Source organism: Mustela erminea, chromosome 6 (genome assembly GCF_009829155.1).
Source record: "Mustela erminea isolate mMusErm1 chromosome 6, mMusErm1.Pri, whole genome shotgun sequence".
In the NCBI taxonomy this organism is placed as follows: domain Eukaryota; kingdom Metazoa; phylum Chordata; class Mammalia; order Carnivora; family Mustelidae; genus Mustela; species Mustela erminea.
Genome location: NC_045619.1, coordinates 24783235 through 24805237, shown reverse-complemented (window position 1 = coordinate 24805237; position 22003 = coordinate 24783235). Strand labels below are relative to the sequence as shown.

At 37.6% G+C, this 22003-nt stretch overlaps 1 protein-coding gene across 2 annotated transcripts in view; it reads right to left on the bottom strand.

The window, feature by feature from the left end:
- Positions 1–22003, bottom strand: part of NTN4 (netrin 4) — a 112247-nt gene that overhangs the window by 7192 nt on the left and 83052 nt on the right. Inside the window, exons 6-8 of one of the 2 annotated variants that reach the window (XM_032346734.1) lie at positions 11065–11278; positions 10604–10719; positions 2461–2529 (exon numbers count right to left, since the gene is read on the bottom strand). In XM_032346734.1, the coding sequence (XP_032202625.1) occupies positions 2461–2529; positions 10604–10719; positions 11065–11278 (399 nt within the window). The remainder of the gene's footprint in view (positions 1–2460; positions 2530–10603; positions 10720–11064; positions 11279–22003) is intronic. The other variant, XM_032346735.1, reaches the window with a different exon arrangement.

Genomic DNA, 22003 nt, shown 5'->3' with positions numbered 1-22003 from the left:
ATCAGCCATTTGCCTACTTCAAACATAGTCCTAGACACATTTAGCTATCAAATCTAAATAGAAAGAAGATGTATAGGAAGTAGAATGTTTTATATTTAGATTCTGACTATATTTTACTCTGTGGTAAAGTTACACCAAAGAACAAACAAAATGTTACTACAGAATATATTTTATATATTCTAAAGAGATTAAATAATTAAATATTGATTATTTAATCTCCTTCCCTGGATGTAAAATGCAAGATGACTGGGGTTACGGTGGCTGTCTTTCCACATGACGGCAGAGCTTCAGTATTCTCTATAACTCACAATTCTATTATGCTCTGCTCTTCCATCTGTGAATTGGATGTGGCTGGGGATTAAGGAGTGGAATAATTTGGGGTGGAGAAGAAAGTACACCTAAGGAACACTGGTTGTAGTGTTCTATATAGTCAGAAGAGTTTTTACGTTCTCAACTATATCTTGATGGAAAATTCTGTGTATTGAGGGAACCCTATACTGGTTGGTCCCAATTCCTGAGAATAAGTTTGTCAGATAATAGCTTTTTTTAATAGAATCACCAAATTTTAGACTTTTAATGGATCTTAAAAGTTCATCTAGTCTTGTTTTATGTTTGAGGGAGCAAGTTTTAAGAAATTAATTGAACTTCCCAAATTTGCATGACCAGTCAGTTAGAGGTAGAATTTGGACTGGAATCCCAATAAGATATACAAATAAATGAAGGGTATATAGCATAGTGCCCCACTCATGGCTAATGCTCAATGAATGTTCACTATTGTTTTTCTACTAGATTATATACTCAAAGAGAACTGGGACCTCATCTACTCACTATTATAGCATTTAATAACTATTTGCCAAAGGAATAAACAAATGAATCAGTTTTTTTCCCCCCATTAGTAGAATGGGGAGGGAGAAACCATTTTTTTCCAAGTCTGTAGGTATATTGCATCTAATAAGAACAAGGTATTTAATTACATTATTAAGAGTGTCCAAGTTTTCTTTCTTTTTTTTTTTTTAAATAAAGATTGGGCTCTCTGCTCAGCAGGGAGGCTGCTTCCTCCTCTCTCTCTGCCTGTCCATTGTAGGGCTCAATTTCAGGACCCTGAGATCATGACCGGAGCTGAAGGCAGAGTCTTAACCCACTGAGCCACACAGGCATCCTGAGTGTTTTCTTAAGCAGAAAAGAATACAGTTGTATTAAAAGATGCCAGTGCAGTTGTTTGTAAATTTAGAGAGCTACTAAATATATGTAATATTCAAAACCAGTTGATATTTCCATTAACCTGACTACATTTGAACTAAATTGTTATTTTTTTTTTTTTGCTTTTGATAGCAAATACCATTTTCTCTGAACTAACTTTTCTTTATTGAGCACTATACATTTCAAAAATTTTCTTCTATTATTTAGCCAAGTTGTCAGGTGAAAGGAGGGAAATATGTAATTTTAGATAAGATTTATGAGGTTTTTAACATTTACTTTTTTATCTTTTATGAGATTAAATACAATGTTATCAAGAACCTAAACACTTGGTTTCAGAAATCGTGACTTAAAATTTTCTCTTCATTGAAATGTGTCTTTCAGGCAGTATGAATTATGGAACAATAAAAAGCCTTAGATACTAGTCAGGAATATGTTGGCAAGATAAGGCATCTAATTTGCTTTAATAGTAAACATAAAGCCATTTAGAATTTGAAGATAGTAACAGTCTTTACTTAGGGCAATGACATTTTCCTTTATCTATATTTTCCTGGTATTTGAAAGGTACAGGAGTCTAGAATATACAGAGAGGGCCGGGAAGAGGCTTGGATAGGCAGCTAAGCTCAGTGCTTCCCAAATATATATCCTCTTTCTTCCCCCTACCAGTTACTGAGGATATAGTGGGTGCTAGATATTATCCTGTCTGCTTTTCAAAAATCCCATTTTATGGGACAGGTGGCATCATCCCTATTTTACAGATGAAGAAGTCTGGAGAGGTTAAGTTACCCATGCAATAGACCAGAAATCAAACCCATACAGGTCTGAATCCAAAAATCGAGCTCTTAATCACTGTGAAATAGTGTTTGAACTGATTTTTCTTAGTATTACTACATGATAACTGGCACAGATTACTACTCAAAACTGGTATTACTACATAAAACTGGCACAGGAATCATTTTAGTGGCCAGAGACTTCCCTTTTAGATTATAACACAAAAAGCATCCACAAGAAAAGATTATGGATCATGGTTTTTCACTTTTTGTTACTTGCCTCTTTTGCTTATAGTAAGATGGGCTTGCCTTTGCTCAACCAGCTTCCTGCCCTCACCAGAACAATCAACACCATCTTTATTAAGTATTATTACATAAGACTAATGCTTTAATATATTGAGAATGCCATAGACTAAGCTTCCCCATTCCTAAAAATACTCTTTGTACCTGGTTTGAATAGATTCTTAGAAGCATTCAAGGACTTCAGACTCACCATATGAATATTTCATCCCACAGAATGCCTTGGAGTTTCCTAACACCTGTTCTTTACATTCACATTTACCTACAGAAAATAAATGAAAAATGGTGTTAGTTATTTAGAAATGAAGAAGAGAAAAAAAAAAACCCAGCAAGTACACCCAGGTATCATAACTCATTTTTTAAACGGAAGTATAATTAACATACAGTGTTATCTTAGTTTTCGGTATCAGGTTGTAGAACTCTTTAAGGCTTGAGTGATTCATCCAACATAATCCATAAATACTAAGAAACCATAAAAAGTCATTCAAACAAAGTAGAGTCACTTTCTAAATTGAATTAGTTACCAACAATAAGGTATTGACTTAAGAAAAATAGAAGTAGGAATAAGGGTATATTTTAATGCTTATAATTGATGTCATGACAGATATAGTCCAGTATTAAGATTTCATGCTAATGGAAAAGAACAACTGAATAGATAAACTGTCTTTTTACAATTAATGTTCACCACAGCAAAAGTCAAATATAAAGTCCTTTGAAAGTAATGCCATCCAACTTAAAAGTATTTATTGAGCACCTATTATGTGCAGGACATGATTTTATATACTTCAGAATATATAAAGATGAACAATAAACAATTCTTGTCTGAAGGCTTATAATTCAGCAAGAAGAATAAAGCAAGTGTACACACAGTGATAAGTGTTCTAGGACGGGTTCGATATGCTTGGGTGGGAGGGTCACATCTTGGGAAGATGGGAAAAGGCTACATGGCCGAAGAAGGTTTTGAAATGGACTCTGAAGAATAGGTAGGGTGCTTTCTCCCAACAGTTTAAATAATGCATGACAGTTATTTTGTGTCAGACATTTGCCAGGCCCTGTGGAAGACTTTCAAAATACGTTTGACAGAGTCTATATATGGCATTCTCATTGATTTATCTGCTTCCTCTCTAAACTGTGATCCTTGATGATGACAGTTATGACTTATTTATCTTTATATTCCTAGAACCCAGAAGGGGTAGAATTTCCCTTCTTACTTACTTAACAATTCAATATAATTTTATCATCCCTCTCCTTCTGCCCTCATGCATTGCATTTTGTAGGCATCGAGTGGCATGGAAGTTGGTAACACTTACTAAGGAGCAGTTACTGTGTGCCAGGCACTATTTTAAGTGTCTTATATTTATTTACTCATCTAAGATTCTAACAGGTAGAGATTTGACAAGAATGTAGAGATAAAAGAGTGAGGAAATAAATGAAAGAGAGAAGAGCTGAGTGTGTTCATGGAAAAGTCAGTGGTTCTGTTTTCCCTAGATACAGATTGAATTGTGGATAGTAGTAGGTACCATGGAGGACCTTGATTAATAGGCAGTTAAGGCCTGAACTTAATTTGTTAGAGAAAGAGGATTTTTTTTAAAATTTGAGTATAGTTCACACACAATGTTACATTAGTTTCAGGTGATTCAGCAAGTTATATGTTATACTGTGTCTCCACAAGTGTAGCTATCATCTGTCACCACGCAGTGCTGTTACAATACCATTGACTATATTCCCTATGCTATGCCTTTATTCCCATGACTTACTAATTTCATAAATGGAAGCCTGTATTTCCCACTCCCCTTCACCCATTTTGCCCATTGATAAAGGGGAATTTTCAAAGCTTATCAGATTGAAGAAATTACATGAAATAAGACATATACTGTATCAATAGTACTGAAATGGAGAGAAAATAGAAGTAGGGACTAGTTAGAAGCTGATGAAACTGATGACAGCAACAGTAACTGAATTGAGCGCCTGAATTCCTATATTCTAGGAATATAAAGATAAATAAGTCATAACTGTCATCATGGCCACAAGCCATAAATTATATAAGGAACGTTACGATCTTGTTTAATATTTATAATAATCTAATGAGATAGACATTATTAACAAATGAAAAAATAAACAGAGATGTTAATTAGTTTGTCCAAGGCAACATAACTAACAAGTAGAAGAGCCAGATTTTTGGCCTGGGTTTGGGAGAATCTGAAGCCCTTGATCTTTCCACTGTACTGTCTTAAGTCAGATGAAATGTGGCTCAGTTGAACTTTAGCTCAGTTGAACTAAAGAGGTGGCTGTAGGTCTAGAGAGGAAGAAATTTTAAAGGAGGCTGCAGACTTAGGGTCTAAAAATCCTGTCAGTGGATTGGAAGAGGAAGCCTAAGGTTGAACTTGGAGTTTTCCTGTTACCTTGGAGCCAAGGTGATGGAAGATTGAAGTATTACTAATGGAAATAAGGAAGTTAGGAGGAGAGCACTGCAGGGGTGTACAAGTTAAGGCTTTTTGTTGCAATTGTGGTTTAACTTAATTGTTGAAGGGATATGGAGTAGCTCACAGAGAGGAGAAAAAGCTGAAGAACCAGAACTTAGAAAAGGCACGAATCAGGAGAGCTGCGGAGATGTAGGTAGCAGGAGCTGTTGTGCAGCCCCTTTCGTGGATTTGCCTTTGGAATCATGAACTGGGATCACTTTCAGATCTTGTCCCTTTCAGCTTAAGATTTAAATTCCCGGGAAAGCACATCTGATTAGCTGGGCCAAAACTGTATTAAATGGAGGGTGGGGAAGTGTGGCTCCCCAGAGCAAAACTGGGTTGAGCTACCACAGAAATAGCAGGAATAAAGAGGAAATGGATCTGGTTAGGCAAAAACAACAGACGTCTAGTATGAAGAGAATATAATGAATTAGAGTTGCTGACAAAACATCCACGTGGAAATGAGAGTATGATTCTGGTGAGACGAGGTTGGGTAGACATGGTGATGTGGCAAATAGTGACATATTGGCTCTAACTAAAGCTGCTCTAGAAACTAGAGAATGAGATATGCAAGTGGAAAATCACAGTGGAATTAAATAGTGGGAATGAGAAACCTGAGGTGCTTAAAATTATCTGCCGTGACTTGTTAAATAATATTGCATATAATCTAAACATGGCAGAGAGGGTTGCTCATTCAGAAATTGGAGTAACCTAAGTGGATAGCCTGCGGCCTTTGATAATTCCACCAAAGCTGGAGAGTATGGTAACTACCTTGCTAAAAAACCTGATGCAACTCCAAATGGTATATATTATTACTCAAACTGATGGTTTTCTTTGTAGTCCTTCAGCCAATTAGAACATACAAAAAGTTCTGTTATTTGAAGATCTTTTGGTGGTCGTTTTCCAATATTCCTTTTTCATATGTTAAGAAATGACATTAAATTTTTTTTCATAAAGATTACCATTGTAATCTTTTTTTTTTTTAAGATTTTATTTATTCGACAGAGAGAGATCACAAATAGGCAGAGAGGCAGGCAGAGAGAGAGAGAGGAGGAAGCAGGCTCCCCAACAAGGAGAGAGCCCGATGCGGGGCTCGATCCCAGGACCCTGGGATCATGACTTGAGCCGAAGGCAGAGGCTTTAACCCGCTGAGCCACCCAGGCTCCCCTGTAATCATTTTTTTAAAAGATTTTATTTACGTATTTGAGAGAGAGTGGCAGGGAGGGGCAGAGAGGGTGGAAGGGGGGGAGAGCCTTTTGCGGGGCTCAATTTCATAATTCTGAGAGCATGACCTGAGCTGAAACCAAAAGTCTGATGCTTAACCAACTGAGCCACTCAGATGCCCCTAAAATTTGTTTTTGAATGAATCTTTGTTGATTAGGCTTTAACCCAGATGTGTTTTCTTAAAGGAAACCTGGAAGGGAAGAAAAGAATACTATTTACAGTTCTGTGGTACTGGTTAAAACCAGATTTCTTGTATAAATTCTGTAGAACTATTTAAAGCCAGTTTTGTTGTACAAGCTCTATGGTACTAATTAAAGCTAGATTTGTTGTACAGGAGGTAAAATTTACATCCAATGTTCTCTATCTCCTAAGAAGTAGTAGAAGTTAAGGGTATCTTGTTGGTATAGTGCATTATATTTCTAGTTTGGGAAACTTATGATAGGTAAATAGGTAGGGAGGCACATATATTTGAGAATGAATTATGGTGCTTCAAAAACTGATTACCATTCTTTTTCTTTTGTTTAAAAAAGGTGCCACGAGCACAGCACTATTCTATACCCAATGGGAATACTGATATTTAGCAGGAAACCGAACAATGGCTTCCTCAAACTGGAGCTCTTCCAGATGAATTTCAGAGACTCTCTAGGGGTATTACAGACCTAACAGCTGTTGTGGATGTGAGTCTAGAGTGATTCTGATGCCAGCATGTTATGTGCTGAGTTGGTGTGTTGCCAGCTCCCTAGTAACATGATTGGCTTAATGAATGTCCTATGGTCCTAAACACTAGATTTTTACAGATTTGGCTTGGCAGGCAAAGTTGAATAATTATGAAAGCCATTGTGTTAGAAAAACAGAAAAAAAGTTTCAAAAATGGTTAAAGTTAAAATTACAGAATTCAGACTATTTAGCATTGAGGCCAAAAATTAATGGGAAAGATTTTTATTTTTCAAATGCTAAAAAAGATAAATATGACTACTTTGTATTCCTTCATCTTTCCCACATTCTAAACCTAAAATGAAACCATTAGGAAAATGATCATAAGATTATGTTAGGTGAAAAAAACCATGACACAGAATTGTAAGTACCAGTGTTTCTCAAATTTGGGTTCTTGATTCTTGAAGAGTTCATAAGTTTTCTATAAAAGTGTATTAAAATTGTTGTTTCTTACTCTGCCCCAGTGACCCTGGTCTCCTTGCTGACCTCAGGGCTTTTGCACTTGCTGTTTCTTCTGCCTAAACTCTCCTCCCTCTTTTATCTGTATACCTCTCTTTCTCTCTTTTTTAGTTTAGTTTAGTGTTTTGTTTTTTAACCTCATATGTCATCTTCCATAGGATTTCCCTTGATCACTTTTTTTTAAAGATTTTTATTTATTTGTTTGACACAGAGAGAGAGATCACAAGCAGACAGAGCAGCAGGCACAGAGAGAGTGGGGGAAGCAGCCCCCCCCACCCCCGCCACTGAGCAGCGAGCCTGATGCGGGGCTCATTCCCAGGACCCTGAGATCATGACCTGAGCTGAAGGTAGAGGCTTAACCCATTGAGCCACTCAGGTACCCGAACACGTTTTTTATAAAAGTATGCCCCTCCTGACCACTTATCATCTCCTCCCTGCTTTATTTCTCTATTGTATTAGACAACATGACACTAAATATTTTACTTATTTATTAGTTGTCTTCTAAGAAGACAAGAACGTAGGCTCCTTGGAGCTGGGTTTTTGTTTTTGTTTTTGTTTTTTTAATCTGTTCTGTTCTCTTAATGTATTTATAGTACTGGCATACATTATGGGTATTTGATAAATATTTGTGGGGTAGATGAATGAATTTATAAGGAATCAACTAGTTAGTGAGAAAATGACAAAATTGGAAATACACAGAGAAAGAGACCTGAATAACGAAGTGTGAAAAATTACTAAAACTGTTAGTAATCAGAAAAATACAATTTAAAATGGCGAGGTCCCAGTCCATAATCATCAGATTGGCAAAAGTTGAAAGATTTGGTAATGTTAACTGTAGAAGCCCAAAAATATTAAATGAGTTGAGAATTGCGTCAGCATTAGTGAGGTAGAATAGTGCTTGGTCCCTTGTGTGTGTTATATAAAAATTTGTTAAACGGGGCGCCTGGGTGGCTCAGTGGGTTAAGCCTCTGCCTTCAGCTCGGGTCATGATCCCAGAGTCCTGGGATCGAGCCCCGCATTGGGCTCTCTGCTCAGCAGGGAACCTGCTTCCTCCTCTCTCTCTGCCTGCCTCTCTGCCTACTTGTGATCTCTCTGTGTCAAATAAATAAATAAAATCTTTAAAAAAATTTTTGTTAAATAAATACAAAGTATCAGTGAGGATATGAAGCAACAGGATGTCATACTTTGCTGGTAGAATGCAAATCTGTATAACTACTTTGGAGATCTATTTGGCAATATTGGTAAATTTGATAAAAAAGCACACTTGTGACCCAGTAGTGGCTGGGCTATACCCTAGGAGAAGGATCAACAAACATTTTCTATAAAGGGATAGATAATAAATGTGTTGGGATTTACAGGTTAAGAGACAAAGTTAAAGATACTATGCAGGTATTAATATTGTTAACTATTTAAATGATAACTATAAACATTAGAGCAGGTATCTTGTGCAGTGTAGACAAACAGTCAGCAGGCCAGATTTGGTCTGAGTGCTAGTTTGCCAGCCCCTGCTCTAGTGAAACTCCTTAAATTCACCAAATCACATTTAAGAGAGCATTTGTTGGGGCACCAGGATGGCTCAGTTGATTGTGCTCCCTGCTGGGTTGGGAGTCTGCTTGTCTCTCTCCCTCTGCTCCTCCCCCACCCTCCGGGGCTCGCTTTCTCTCAAATAAATAAATAAAATCCTTTAAAAAATTATTTTAAAAAAAGAACATTCATTGTAGCATTACATATAACAGTGGGAAATTGGAAATTAATAATATCCTAAATGGCAAACAATGAGAGGATAAAAAATGTCATATTCAAATAATAGAATGCTTAAATCTAAAAAAATACATATTCAGAGCAAAGAAAAGTTTTAAAGGCATAGGTAGGTTATTACATACATGCAATTTTAAAAACACTTTCTATTTATAGAAGTAGCAAAATAGTAAAAACATGAAAGTTAATGATAAATACCAAAATTCTGGTTAGTAGCTTTTCTGTGGAGTAAGGAAGGCTAGTAAATTTGGAGATTGGTGCAGGTCTTCAAATGTATCTATAACACTTTAAAATTTAAATAAAAATATGAAACAATTATGGCAAAACTTACAATTTGGTAACATTAACAGGTGTGTAAGTGGGTGTTCACAATACATATTTGGCATTTGTGATGTTTGTTAAAAAAAATTTTTGGTGAACATTTCACAATACATACAAATAAGGGGTCATTACTATGTTGTACACCTAAACTAATAAGTTATATGCCAATTATACCCCACTAAAAATGTTTTTTAAAAATTTATTATTAAGTTTCCTTTGGATCATTTGGGAAGCACTTTATAACCAAATGCTTACACAAGATTTCATGCACACATTTGTGTTTGTGTTATGGAGCAAGTTGGTGCTGAATAGAACGACTTGCCTTTCTACAAGAAAAGAAGAGAGGCGGGATGAACACAGAACCCATGTATTCATACCAATATCACAGCACGCTCATCAAACAAAGAAACAGATAAACATCATAAGAAAACGGAGTCCGAGGAAAGAGTATATAGATTTTTTAGATTTAAAGAACCATATTTAGGGGCGCCTGAGTGGCTCAGTGGGTTAAAGCCTCTGCCTTCGGCTCAGGTCATGATCCCAGGGTCCTAGGATCGAGCCCCACATCGGGCTCTCTGCTTGCTGGGGAGTCTGCTTCCTCCTCTCTCTCTGCCTGCCTCTCCGCCTACTTGTGATCTCTGTGTGCCAGATAAATAAATAAAATCTTAAAAAAAAAAAAAAGAACCATATTTATGTAGGAAAGAGTGTTTTGGCTTCAGTAAAAATCACTTTTCATATTCAAGTAATGAATTTTATTACTTGAATATTATTATTTATTATTTATTATATAATATATAATAACTTATTTTACTATATATTATTATTAATATTATTTATTATTATTCAAATAATTTTATCTGAATTTTATTGGTTTTGTTATTTGGCTTATAATTAGTTTGTAAAATTATTTTTGTTTTCCAGTTGCAAAAAAAGATAAAACATAAGGAGTTCGCCTTAGCTTTGTGTATATTAAGTTATGCTAGGTCTGTAATAATATTTTTCCTTTAAATGAATTTCTCCACTTCCAAACCTGATATATTCAATTAGCTCTCACCCCAATAAAACAGTATGTTTTAGAAAGAAAAACAAACCAAAAATCTAATGGTTTGGGTAATGAGATTTGGTATTTTTTTACTGTGGTATTTTGCATTTTTCCAGATTTTCTATACTAATTAAAAATGTTACCCTAATAATCAGAAAATAAACAAAATCTTGTTAAAATACTCTGGCTCTCTCTAATGGTTTTATGCTTGTCGGCAGGGGTGTCACTACTTTATTGACCTCAGAACTAAAGAGTTCCCTTGCTGGATCCAAGGTTTATTTTCTAATTTGTCATGAATCACTGTTACTAGAGACTAGGCCTGGAAATATGATAACTGGTTATAGCCATTGTCTCACCTGAGTGTCGAAGTGCAGAAAATCCTTGCTCATCCTCCCACTCCCAGGTTGGTTCGCTTTTATTGTGCAGGGGATGGAAGTGAGGAATTTCATGATACCAGTCTATGTCTGTGCTGCTAATAAAACAGAAAATGATGAAGTTAAGGACTTTCTTAGAACGTGAATGAAATGAACATATATGTGGAGACTTAAACCTAATCGGGTACCTTCCCATCCTTTTAGTTTTCAGAAATAGTGTTTTAAGGGCCTATTATTAAGAATAATTTATTCTGCAAAATGAACCAGACCATTTCTAGAATCCTGCAAGAACAAGTTACTCTGCAATTTGACAAAGATTCTTAAAAATATGGTGCAAATACATTTTTGCTCCACTGACAGCATGTAAGATTTTCCAGATCACTATCAGATTGTCAGAAGAATCTGAATGACACACGGACAGAGCAAGAGCCATGAGCATTCACCTGCTGATGCAGTCTCCTGTGAGTGGGTCACAGCTCCCTGCGCAGTCACAGGGTCTGCAGCCGTAGTCTCCGAAGCCCCAGTATCCCACCATACACCTGTCACAGTGTGGTCCTGCCACCCCAGGCTTGCAAGGGCAGTCACCATTGCTGGGGTCACAAAAGGTTACTGAGCTGAAAGGAAGGACAGCTGATCCGACTGGATGACAGGAACACACTACAACAGAGAGGACACACAAGGATCAGTGAGTAACTGGTTATCCGTGACCTGGTTTCCCTTTACCACCCAGCATACCTCTGAGGTTCCCCTCGGGCTCTCTGCTTGGTGGGGAGCCTGCTTACCCCCCCCTCTACTTGTGATCTCTGCCTGACAAATAAATAAATAAAATCCTTTTAAAAAAATGAACTACATTGTTTATTCTAAATTAGAGGGCATTAAATATGAATGGATTTTGCTTGGGGTGTTGAGAATGAATCAGCAAAGAAGACAAAGAAGGAGTTAGGCAGAAAGGAAGATAAATCAAGAGAGTATGGTGTTCTGGAAGCCAAACAAAGTTTCAACATCAGGTAGGCCACATCAACTGTTTAAATGCTGATAGTCCCCAAAAGATGGGGATTGGGAATATATTTTTGCATTGGACAAAATGAAGAGCATTGGTATCCTTAATAGGAAAAGTTTCACTCTACTGATGAGTGGTGAACCTATCTGAAGAGAACTCAGAAGATGGGAGTAGAGGAATTTGAGCATGAGAACAGACAGTTCTTTTGAGAAGCTTTTCTATAATGGCACAGAAAACTGAAGGGGGATATGAATGAAAGTGATGGTTTGAGGTTTTGTTTTGTTTATTTTAAGATGAGAGAAATTGCAACAGGTTTGATGTTGATGGGAATGATCCAAGAGAAAGGGAAAAATGGGTCACCTGAAGAAAGCTGGGAGCATTGTTGGAGGGATAGTTAAGCATACCGGGGTAAGGCAGACAGACAGGATCTGGGGCAGAAGAGAAAGTGCTGGCCTTGGGTAGGAACATGATCAGTTCATAGTAACAGGATGCAGGGCACAGCTTGTGGACTCAGATGCAGGAAAGTGGATACATGCAGGAGAGCAAGCTGGGGATTTTCTTCTGGTTCCTTGTAGTTTCTGGATGAAATAGTAAGCAAAGTCGTCAGGCGAGAGAGATGAAGAGTGGCAGTGGGAGAGGGAACGAGAGACACAGAAAATGAAGTGTCATTTCCAGGCACATGAAGGCTACACTTGAGATCAGTAGTCATGAATTTAGAGTGGTGTAGCCGAGAAGGTTCAGGTTTGAGATGGAAGAAAGCTGGATTTAATCGGCACAGTGTTATGGCTGACTATGTGCCCTCCAGATTCATATGTTGAACCTACGCTCCACTGTGATGGTATCTGGAAGTGGGAGCTTTGGGAGCTTTGGATGTGGTCTCAGGGGTGATAAGATTCGTGCCCTTCTATGGGGAAGAAAAGCGCAGTGCTCTCTTCTTTGTGAAGGACGTGACGCTACGATGAAAGGTTGGCAGTCTACAACCCAGAAGAGAGCTCTCAACAGGACCCAACTGTCCTGAAGGGTATCTAGATCTCATGGAGATTTCCTGAGGCTGAAATGGTTTTAAATGAAATTACTTCAGCAAAATACATAGTGCAATCTGATATCTACTAGGTCAGGTCTTCCTGCTAAATCTTCTCAACTGATAATACTTGAGATCTCCACTTCCTTCTTTATCCCCTTGGAAACACTTTCTATTGATCTATTCCTTTGTCATTAAAATAACAGTTTGGCTTCAATCTGGCTTCAAATCTCTACTGGCTGTGTGACTTTTGGCCGGATACCTCGCTTCTCATTAGCCCAGGTTCCTTGTCTTTAGAATAGAAATGACAACCGTATCTATCCTTATGCAGTTGCTATACGGGTAAAAGGAGATCATGCTTGTAGTGTATGACTACAATAGTGTTGTGTCTGACACATGGTTAATTAATAGTGAACCAACAACTTAATTCAATAAATAATTCTTATGGAGATATAGGACCTATGCTTGTATAAGTAATGGTGCCAGCCCTTAAGGAATTCATGGTCTTGTTGGGGAAAACAGAGGAGTCAATAAAAACTTTCCATACACTCTGACTAGGTACTCTAAAGGAGGCCTGGGCATTCTAAGGGAGCACAGAAAAGAGATGACAGGCTGAGGGAATCACATGGGGGTTCTTTTTATTTTATTTTATTTAAATTCAATTAATTAACATTTAGTGTACTATTAGTTTGAGGTAGAGGTCAGTGATCCATCAGTCTTATATCACACCCAGTGCTCATTACATCACGTGCCCTCCTTAAGACCCATCACCCAGTTTTCCCATCTCACCACCTCCCTCCCTCCCTTCCAGCAGCCCTCAGTTTGTTTCCTATAGTTAAGAGTCTCTCATGGTTTTTCTCCCTCTCTGATTTCATCTTGTTTTATTTTTCCCTCTCTTCCCCTACGATCCTCTGTTTTGTTTCTTAAATTCCACCTATCAGTGAGATCATATGATAATTGTCTTTCTCTGATGGACTTATTTTGCTTAGCATAATATCCTAGGGTATTATGTGCCATCCACACTGTTGCAAATGCCAAGATTTCATTGCCAAGATTTCATTTTTGAAGGCTGAATAATATTCCTGTGTGTGTGTGTGTGTGTGTGTGTGTGTGTGTACACATATGGCATCTCCTTTACCCATTCATCTGCTGATGGACATTTGGGCTCTTTCCATAGTTTGCCACGGTGGACATTGCTGCTATAAACATTGGGATGCAGGTGCCACTTCAGATCACTACATTTGTATGTTTGGGGCAAATATCTAGCAGTGCAATTGCTGGGTCATAGGGTAGCTCTATTTTCAACTTTTTGAGGAAACTCCATGCTGTTTTCCAGAGTGGCTGCACCAGCTTACATTCCCACCAGCAGTGTAGGAGGGTTCCCCTTTCTCTGCATCCTCCCCAGCATCTGTTGTTTCCTGACTTGTTAATTTTAGCCATTCTGACTAGTATGAGGTGGTATCGCATGGTGGTTTTGGTTTGTATTTCCCTGATACCATGTGATGTTGAGCATTTTTCATGTGTCTGTTGGCCATCTGGATGTCTTCTTTGCAAAAATGTCTTTCACGTCTTCTGTCCATTTCTTGGCTGGATTATTTGTCCCCAAAGGGTGTTGCATTTGGTAAGTTCTTTACAGATCTTGGACACTAGCCCTTTCTCTGATAAAACATTTGTAAATATCTTCTCCCATTTTGTCGGTTGTCTTTTGGTTTTGTTGACTGTTTCCTCTGCTGTGCAAAAGATTTTTATCTTGATGAAATCCCAATAGTTCATCTTTGCCTTTGTTTCTCTTGCCTTTGGAGATGTGTCTAGCAAGAAGTTGCTGTGGCTGAGATTGAAGATATTGCTGCCCGTGTTCTCCTTTAGGATTTTGATGGATTCCTGTCTCACGTTTAGGTCTTTCATCCATTTTGAGTTTATTTTTCACATGGGGATTCTAAAGAAGGGGTTATTTAGATACCTGAGCTGATCCTAAAAGATGAGTAGGAGTCGGCAAGCTGAAAGGGAGGGAGAAGATAGGCGGTTGTGTATTCCAGTCTTAGATATGCTCCCCATTGCATTTATTTTAAATAATTAAAACAAAATTTAATTGTGGTAAAAGACACATACCACAAAATGTAGCTTCTTCACCACTTTTAACTGAATAGTTCATCATCACTGCATTTTATGTGTCTGCATTATACGTGGAAGATCTTCCTGCTCCCTGAAAATGTGAAGCTCTTTCGTGCCCCAGGGCCCCTTGTCATTCCTGTGTTTTCTTTCCCTTCTTGTCCATCTGAACCCTGACATCCTTCTTTGTCGCACTCTCTCCAGACAGTTTAGTACTCTCCCCTCTATGCTGCCTCGGCTTTTAATGTCTATTTCTATTTTGTGTGCATTATAGTCCATTATTATTATTTGGTTGGATGCCTGTTGCCCTTACTATGAGATTCTGGACTAACGGACAGGATCTTTATCTTATTATTTTTGTTTTCCAGTCTCCAGAACAGTGTCTGGTGGATAGTAGATGCCCATGTCATCACTTGTGAAACTGACCTGAAGGACATTCCAGGCTGTGGGGATCATGTGTGAAAGGGCATGGCCTCTTTGGGGAGTGTGAGAATTTTAGAACGTACATTGAGTGGAAGACTGTTGAAGTTGAGGAGGCAGGAAAAAAAAGCATAGAGTTAGGGTTGGAGCCAAACTGTAGAAGGGCCGAACCCAAGAAGCTGAATTTTGTGCTGTGGGAATAAAAAGCCATAGGAAATAACACTTCAAAAAAAAAAAAAAAAAAGCAGAATTATGACATGGTTACAACTTAATTTTGAAGATGCTTTTGTGGCATTGCATGAAACAGACTAGAGTAGGGAGAAACTGATGGCAGGGAAACAAAAGAAATCAGAGAAAACAAGGAACCGGACTAAGAGAGTAGATGCTAGAACAGGAGGAAAGGTTGAAATGATGGGACTTGGAGGTCATCAGGATGAGGAGGAGAAAGGCGCTGTTAAGAGACAAACAAATTGAGGAAGATTTTCACATTTCTAGTTTATGAAAGTGAATGACGAATATGTCTCTTAAGCTAGCAAGGCACTGTTGCTTTGTTATTTGTTTTTAATTAATTAATTAACTAGGAAATAATTTGGAGAATTATATAATATGTCACACAAAATGTATCAAAGTGCTATGCGGAGACATTAAATGAAATCGCATAATCCAACACAAACATTTCATCATTTTGAGAAGACTAAATCAATATTTACTGCAATATTCAGTTCTAAGTCAGCTTAGTTCTTGACAGCAGATAGGGGAGCCAGATGAAAGAGGTCTTGGATTTCCCGCTATTGTAATATATAGTTTCCCATTGCCACCATTATCTTTTACTCTAATAGAAAATTCAAGCCTTTCTAGGATTTGACCTCTCTGTACTACCATATACTTTAAAACCTACACACATCTCAGGAATGGCCAGAGAAGAATGTGATTCTATCACATGTGCTGGTGGATTTCTGTCAGTGTGACTTTTTACATAATTACAAGATAAAAATACCACTTGGAAACTATGCAGAACTAGCTCCAGGCAGACAGCACTGACACTTTTCATGACATACTTTTTAAAACTGCACACCAAGGCTTGCCTTGCATACCTCTCTCCTTAAGTTTGTGGAACAGTCAATATCTGACACACATAATCTGCATTTCTTATATTCTTCTTGCTTGGGGGGAAAAAAAGGTCTGCCTAGATTCTGGTTCAGGTTCTGATTCTCCAACATATACTTCTTGCTGATTGTTGATTCTTTTTATTTTTTATAAACATATATTTTTATCCCCAGGGGTAAGGTCTGTGAATCAACATGTTTACACACTTCACAGCACTCACCTTAGCACATACCCTCCCCAATGTCCATACCCCCACCCCCCCCACACCCCCTCCTCCCAGCAACCCTCAGTTTGTTTTGTGAGATTACGAGTCACTTATGGTTTGTCTCCCTCCCAATCCCATCTTGTTTCATTTATTCTTCTCCTACCCCCTTAACTCCCCATGTTGCATCTCCACTTCCTCATATCAGGGAGATCATATGATAGTTGTCTTTCTCCGATTGACTTATTTTGCTAAGCATGATACCCTCTAGTTCCAGCTGATTGTTGATTCTAAAGTGCAACCTAAGCACCTGGCTTTTTACATATTCACTACAATGAATGCCAAAGTTGCAACCCAGTGGAATGACATAAATTATTGACATAACTTTGTCTTTTTGTTGCACGATAATAGTAAAGATCGAACTATTATCATATACTATAATTCTGAACTTAATTATTTTTTATTATTAATTTTTGGTAAAGCTATGGTGCACTGTCTTTAAAAGCCAAAATGGTGCTTTGAGTGGCAGCCAGATATATTTCAAAGCTATGTGGCCTCTCTAGGTATGAAGTGATTCATTATTGGAATTATTATCACCCGTCCCAAGCCCCTGCCCGAAACCATTTGCCCATTGTAGTTCTCTCAACCAAATTAGCAGAATAAAATTATTTGAAAATGTCACTTTAAATTCCTAAATATTATCACAAGATCTCTTTAACAACACAAACAGCTAATTTTAAATAGTACATTGTGTACTGATGTCTCCTGTTATAAGAAACCCTGAAATAATACAAAATATTCAAAACAGGTGAGATGAAGGAAAGTAAATGGGTACTTTTACAAAAGATTTCACAACACATTCCCTTCCGTAATAAATATATAATTGCTACATATATTCAAATTTTATTTACAGATACATGTTTTCAGCTACCTGTATATTGTGTGAAACACTGTCCCTCTATAGGCATTTACAGAAAAGAGTTAAGATGTGGGGCTGTTCTGGAGTGTCTTCTACCAGGAAACATACCGTTTGTAAAATAATGGTCGAACACATCTTTAAATAACCTTGTTTATCTAAAATTAATTGAAATTTTTTGAAATTAATTGTTTCAATTACAATACAGCTTGTTCAGAAATTGCCTATAAGATAGGCAATAAAATAGAAAGAGAGAACATAGGAAGGGCACCAACCTAAAAGTCAGCCTAGGTGAATTAAAATTCTGGTTATGAAGCTTGGTCTTTGTAAGAGTTTGTGAAATTAAACTCCTCATTTCAGTTTTCTTATTGATGGATTAAGTGTAATAATACCTATGCCATAGGGTTCCTGTGGGAGGACTGAATAAGATATTGTATATAGTTAGCAATGTATCAGGAGTTAGTAGCACCAAAAGCTCAGAGAGTAACTGTTAGTATTATCTGACTGAACCATATTAATTAAAACAATTTTTTTAATTAAGTAATATCTATGCCCAACATGGGGGCTCAAACTCATGACCCTGAGATCAAGAGTTGCATACTCTACCGACCAAGCCAGCCAGACGCTCCAATGTATTTTTTAAAAGTCCACCATTCATTCATTCATTCATTCAGTCAGTCACACCTTTGCCAAGGAGTTTCTGAACTTTAATGTTAACATGAACTATGCCAGAGGCTTAAGATATAAAGAAGAATGTGGAGTCATAACTAACTCTTCAGTGAATGAAGAGAGATATGAAATACCTAATTTACAGACAGTAAATGTTATAACCGAGATAGCCCGGGGTGCATGGGGACACAGAGGAATAACTGTCTTATTGCAGATATGAGTTGTTATTTATTTATTTTTATTCTTTATTCTTTTAATTTCTATCTTTTCATTTTTTTTTTAAACAATTTTAACAATTTGGTTTCCAAAATAGGCTGAAATTCTTCACTTTGCCCCTGGGAGGAATTTGGTGGCAAACAGCTTTCTTGACTACTTTGTCTTAGAGAATTAGGTTAATCTCCTAACTACATGTACTTTTCTTTAGATCAAATACATTCCATCTGCTCTTACTCCCCTTTTGGGGATGAGAGTATACTGAAGACAAGTAGGGTATGATCTATGATCCTGTTGTTTATAGGGAGATATCCCACCACATAATCTAGGACAAGAGTCACAGCTGTCAACCTACGTGAACATAGTAAGTATGTAAACAGGAATACAGAATGGTCAGGGACATAATGGGAGAGTTATGGCTTCCTTTATTCTGAGGGGGTTGTTAAAGCTTTTGGTGGTGGAGTCAAAGGAAACCATTGCTGCCTTTTCTCTTTATCTCCACCTTCACCCAAACTCTGAGTCGTTTGCACACCTTTCATTCAGAGTGATCTGCGATGCCGAGCCTACTGTTGAAACACCCAGTTGAGTTCAGCATCTTGTTCCTTTTAAAAATCACCACGACTCCTTAGTATTACCTGATGGCTGTAGCTTTTGCTGTTTTGTTAGTAAAGGCAACACTGGGAGCAACACACCCTGGAAGTATTTGCTCCTGATTTAGCCTTTCTAAAAACAGAATTCAAAGTTCAAGGCCTTTAGCTGGGAAAGCAGCAGCTTGTCAAGGCCTTTCACTGCTGCCCAGCGGCCCCTCCTTCCGCAGAGCTTCCCAGCCTCCCACCACTGTCTTCCCCTGAAAAGGCCAAGGCCCTATAAGATTTCTGATGGGGGATTTTAAATATCGAAGCCATTTCAAGAGCTCCCCCCTGAAATTCTTAAAATTGGAGTTAAAGGCAATGACTGAGATGCAGCTCTAAACAGAAAAGAGACAGTATGATCTATTATAACTGTATCAATTGTGAAGTTAAATGTTAGATAAAATAAAGTCTTCTGTCTTTTTTAGTACTATTTTCTCCTTTCCTTCTGCTATCGATTATCTCTGCTAGTGGATGAACAACTATGGAAAAATAAAGAAAAAATTGTAAACAAAGGCAGTTGTCAAAGGCAAGATGGTTGACCCCTTTACTCTCCTAGGGAACATTTTTATTTATCCTTTAAATATAATCACATCGTGTTCAAAGATAGGGCCACAATATTCAAGATAAATGTTAATTTCAAATAAAATTATGCAAGAATAAATCTAATCAGAAAATAAACTAAATGAAGACTTGCCTTTCACTTACTGAAATACAATGTCTCTTGAGTTACTGTACATCCCATGCTGAAGGAGATCAGTATACGCATAAGTCTAGTCATTTGTGCCCCTATTAAATGCTTTTAAAAATAAATGTATTTAAGTATATTTCCTATCTTTTCTATGAACTTTAAATGAGTAATGCAAATGAATACAAAAGCCATACCCTTTATTTTTGAAGCTTTACTATGACCACCGCTCAGACCCTTCGTTTGATTTCTGTATTCTTCCTGTTTACAAATTGTAACTGAGCCAGTTCCTATTTATTCCTGGGTATATCTAAAAAAATTTAGATAGCTAAATAGCCAATTTCATATTCCTGGGTTGCTACTCCATTTAAAGCTGAAGAAGAATTTGTACTTTTGAGTGTGCAAATTCTGTTACAGGAAAACTTTTAAGTGTAATTTTAGATACTGTATTTAGCTCGGGGGAATTTGGTTACATCAAACACCTTTATCTTTTTGTTGAAGAAAGGCTCCTGTAATTCCTGTTCCATGCAAGGCATCATTTATGCAGGCACCTAGTCAGGACCCTGGTCATCCCCAACTCCTTCTTCCTTTGGATAAAGAATCCCTATTGACCTCATCCGTCCTCTTCTTTGAATTGATGTGGTTCATCCCTGTGTATAATCTCTCATGGTACCTTTTTCTTCAGAGCAAGTATGTTTTTTTAAAGATTTTGTTTTCAAGTAATCACTACACCCAATGTGGGGCTCGAACTCATAACCCCAAACTCAAAAGAGTCACATGCTCCACTGACTGAGTCAGCTGCCCCTACAGTTTTTAACTATGTATTTACATGGAAAAATTTATTAACAGTCTGTTTCCATGGAGTTAGGGACTCTGTTTTGTTGTATACACAGTGAATACAATAGGCCTGCCACAAGGTAAATACTGTGTAAAGCTGTGGTGAGTTTTAAAAAATGAAAAAAAAATGGATGAATTATTATCACTTAATAAATATTTCTTAATGGTTGATGATCTTCTGGCCCCCGGTGTAATCTCTTTATGATTTTTACCTCCCTGCTGTCTCCATACTACACTGTGAAGGCCTAGAAGGTAGAAACCACATCTACCTAGGACCACGCTGACCCATTTTAGGGACTCTCTCAATCTTTGTTGAATGAATGCTCCTCTGAATGAGTGATGAGCATGAAATACGTGTTGATGAACCTTCTGAAAGGCTTGTATTCTCTCTTTTATAGCTTTTTAGCATTTTGGCACCACAGAATTGCAATCACAAGACATTAGAAACAGAGCAAACAAACACACGCACAACAGAAACAACAACAGAAAACTGAAATGGTGAAATAGAATGTTATCCTGAGTTTTCCCCATGCGAGACTGTTCCCTACATTTAATGCTTCACTCAGTCAAGTTTTATTATTTATTATTTGTGATAAAAGTTCTTTATTCTAACTCTGTAGGAGACATTCCCCACCCACAAATGCCTTTCACTGGCAGTGCAATTTTTTTTTCACATTAATCAATCTTTTTTCCTCACTTTCACCCAATTACATCTAATTACGGCTCTTTGTTCTAGGGAAGTAAATTATGTTTTGCCACTCCCTATGTCCCCTAATAGCTTTTGACTGTGTGAAGAAAGTTGTTGTGTTCTTTCTGAGCAGTTTCCTAGTTAAGTTGAGAATATTCAGCCTCTTTCATATTTATTCATTAGTGTCTCTCTTCGTGTTTTGTTGGCCTATGTGGAACCCTCCTCTGTTGTCTACATCTTTCTTATACTAAGATTCTTTAAGATAAATGCAGCTTTTTTTTTTAACATTTGTATCTATTTATTTGGCAGACAGAGATCACAAGTAGATCTCTAGATCACAAGAGAGAGAGGAGGAAGCCGCTCCCTGCCGAGCAGAGAGCCCAATGCGGGGCTGGATCCCAGAACCCTGGGATCACGACCTGAGCCAAAGGCAGAGACTAACCCACTGAGCCATCCAGGTGCCCCATAAATGCAGCTTTTTAGGTTCAAACTTTACATGGCTATTCATCAGGAAGCAGGGTCTTATTCAAAACCCAAGTCTAGGTTCCTTTGAAAAATTATTTTTGGTTCTGGGGCACCTGGGTGGCTCAGTGGGTTAAAGCCTCTGCCTTGGGCTCAGTCATGATCCCAGGGTCCTGGAAACCAGCCCCGCATCGGGCTCTCTGCTCAGTGGGGAGCCTGCTTCCTACTCTCTCTCTGCCTGCCTCTCTGTCTACTTGTGATCTGTCAAATAAATAAAATCTTTAAAAAATAGTTTTTGTTCTAATACACATAACCGATTATTTCTGCATTTTAAGATTCATTTTGTTTTCATCAACCAGAACACAGTGTAGAATCAAGTTTTTTAGATCTTTGTATGTCTTTGGATCAGTCTTCAGGGTCA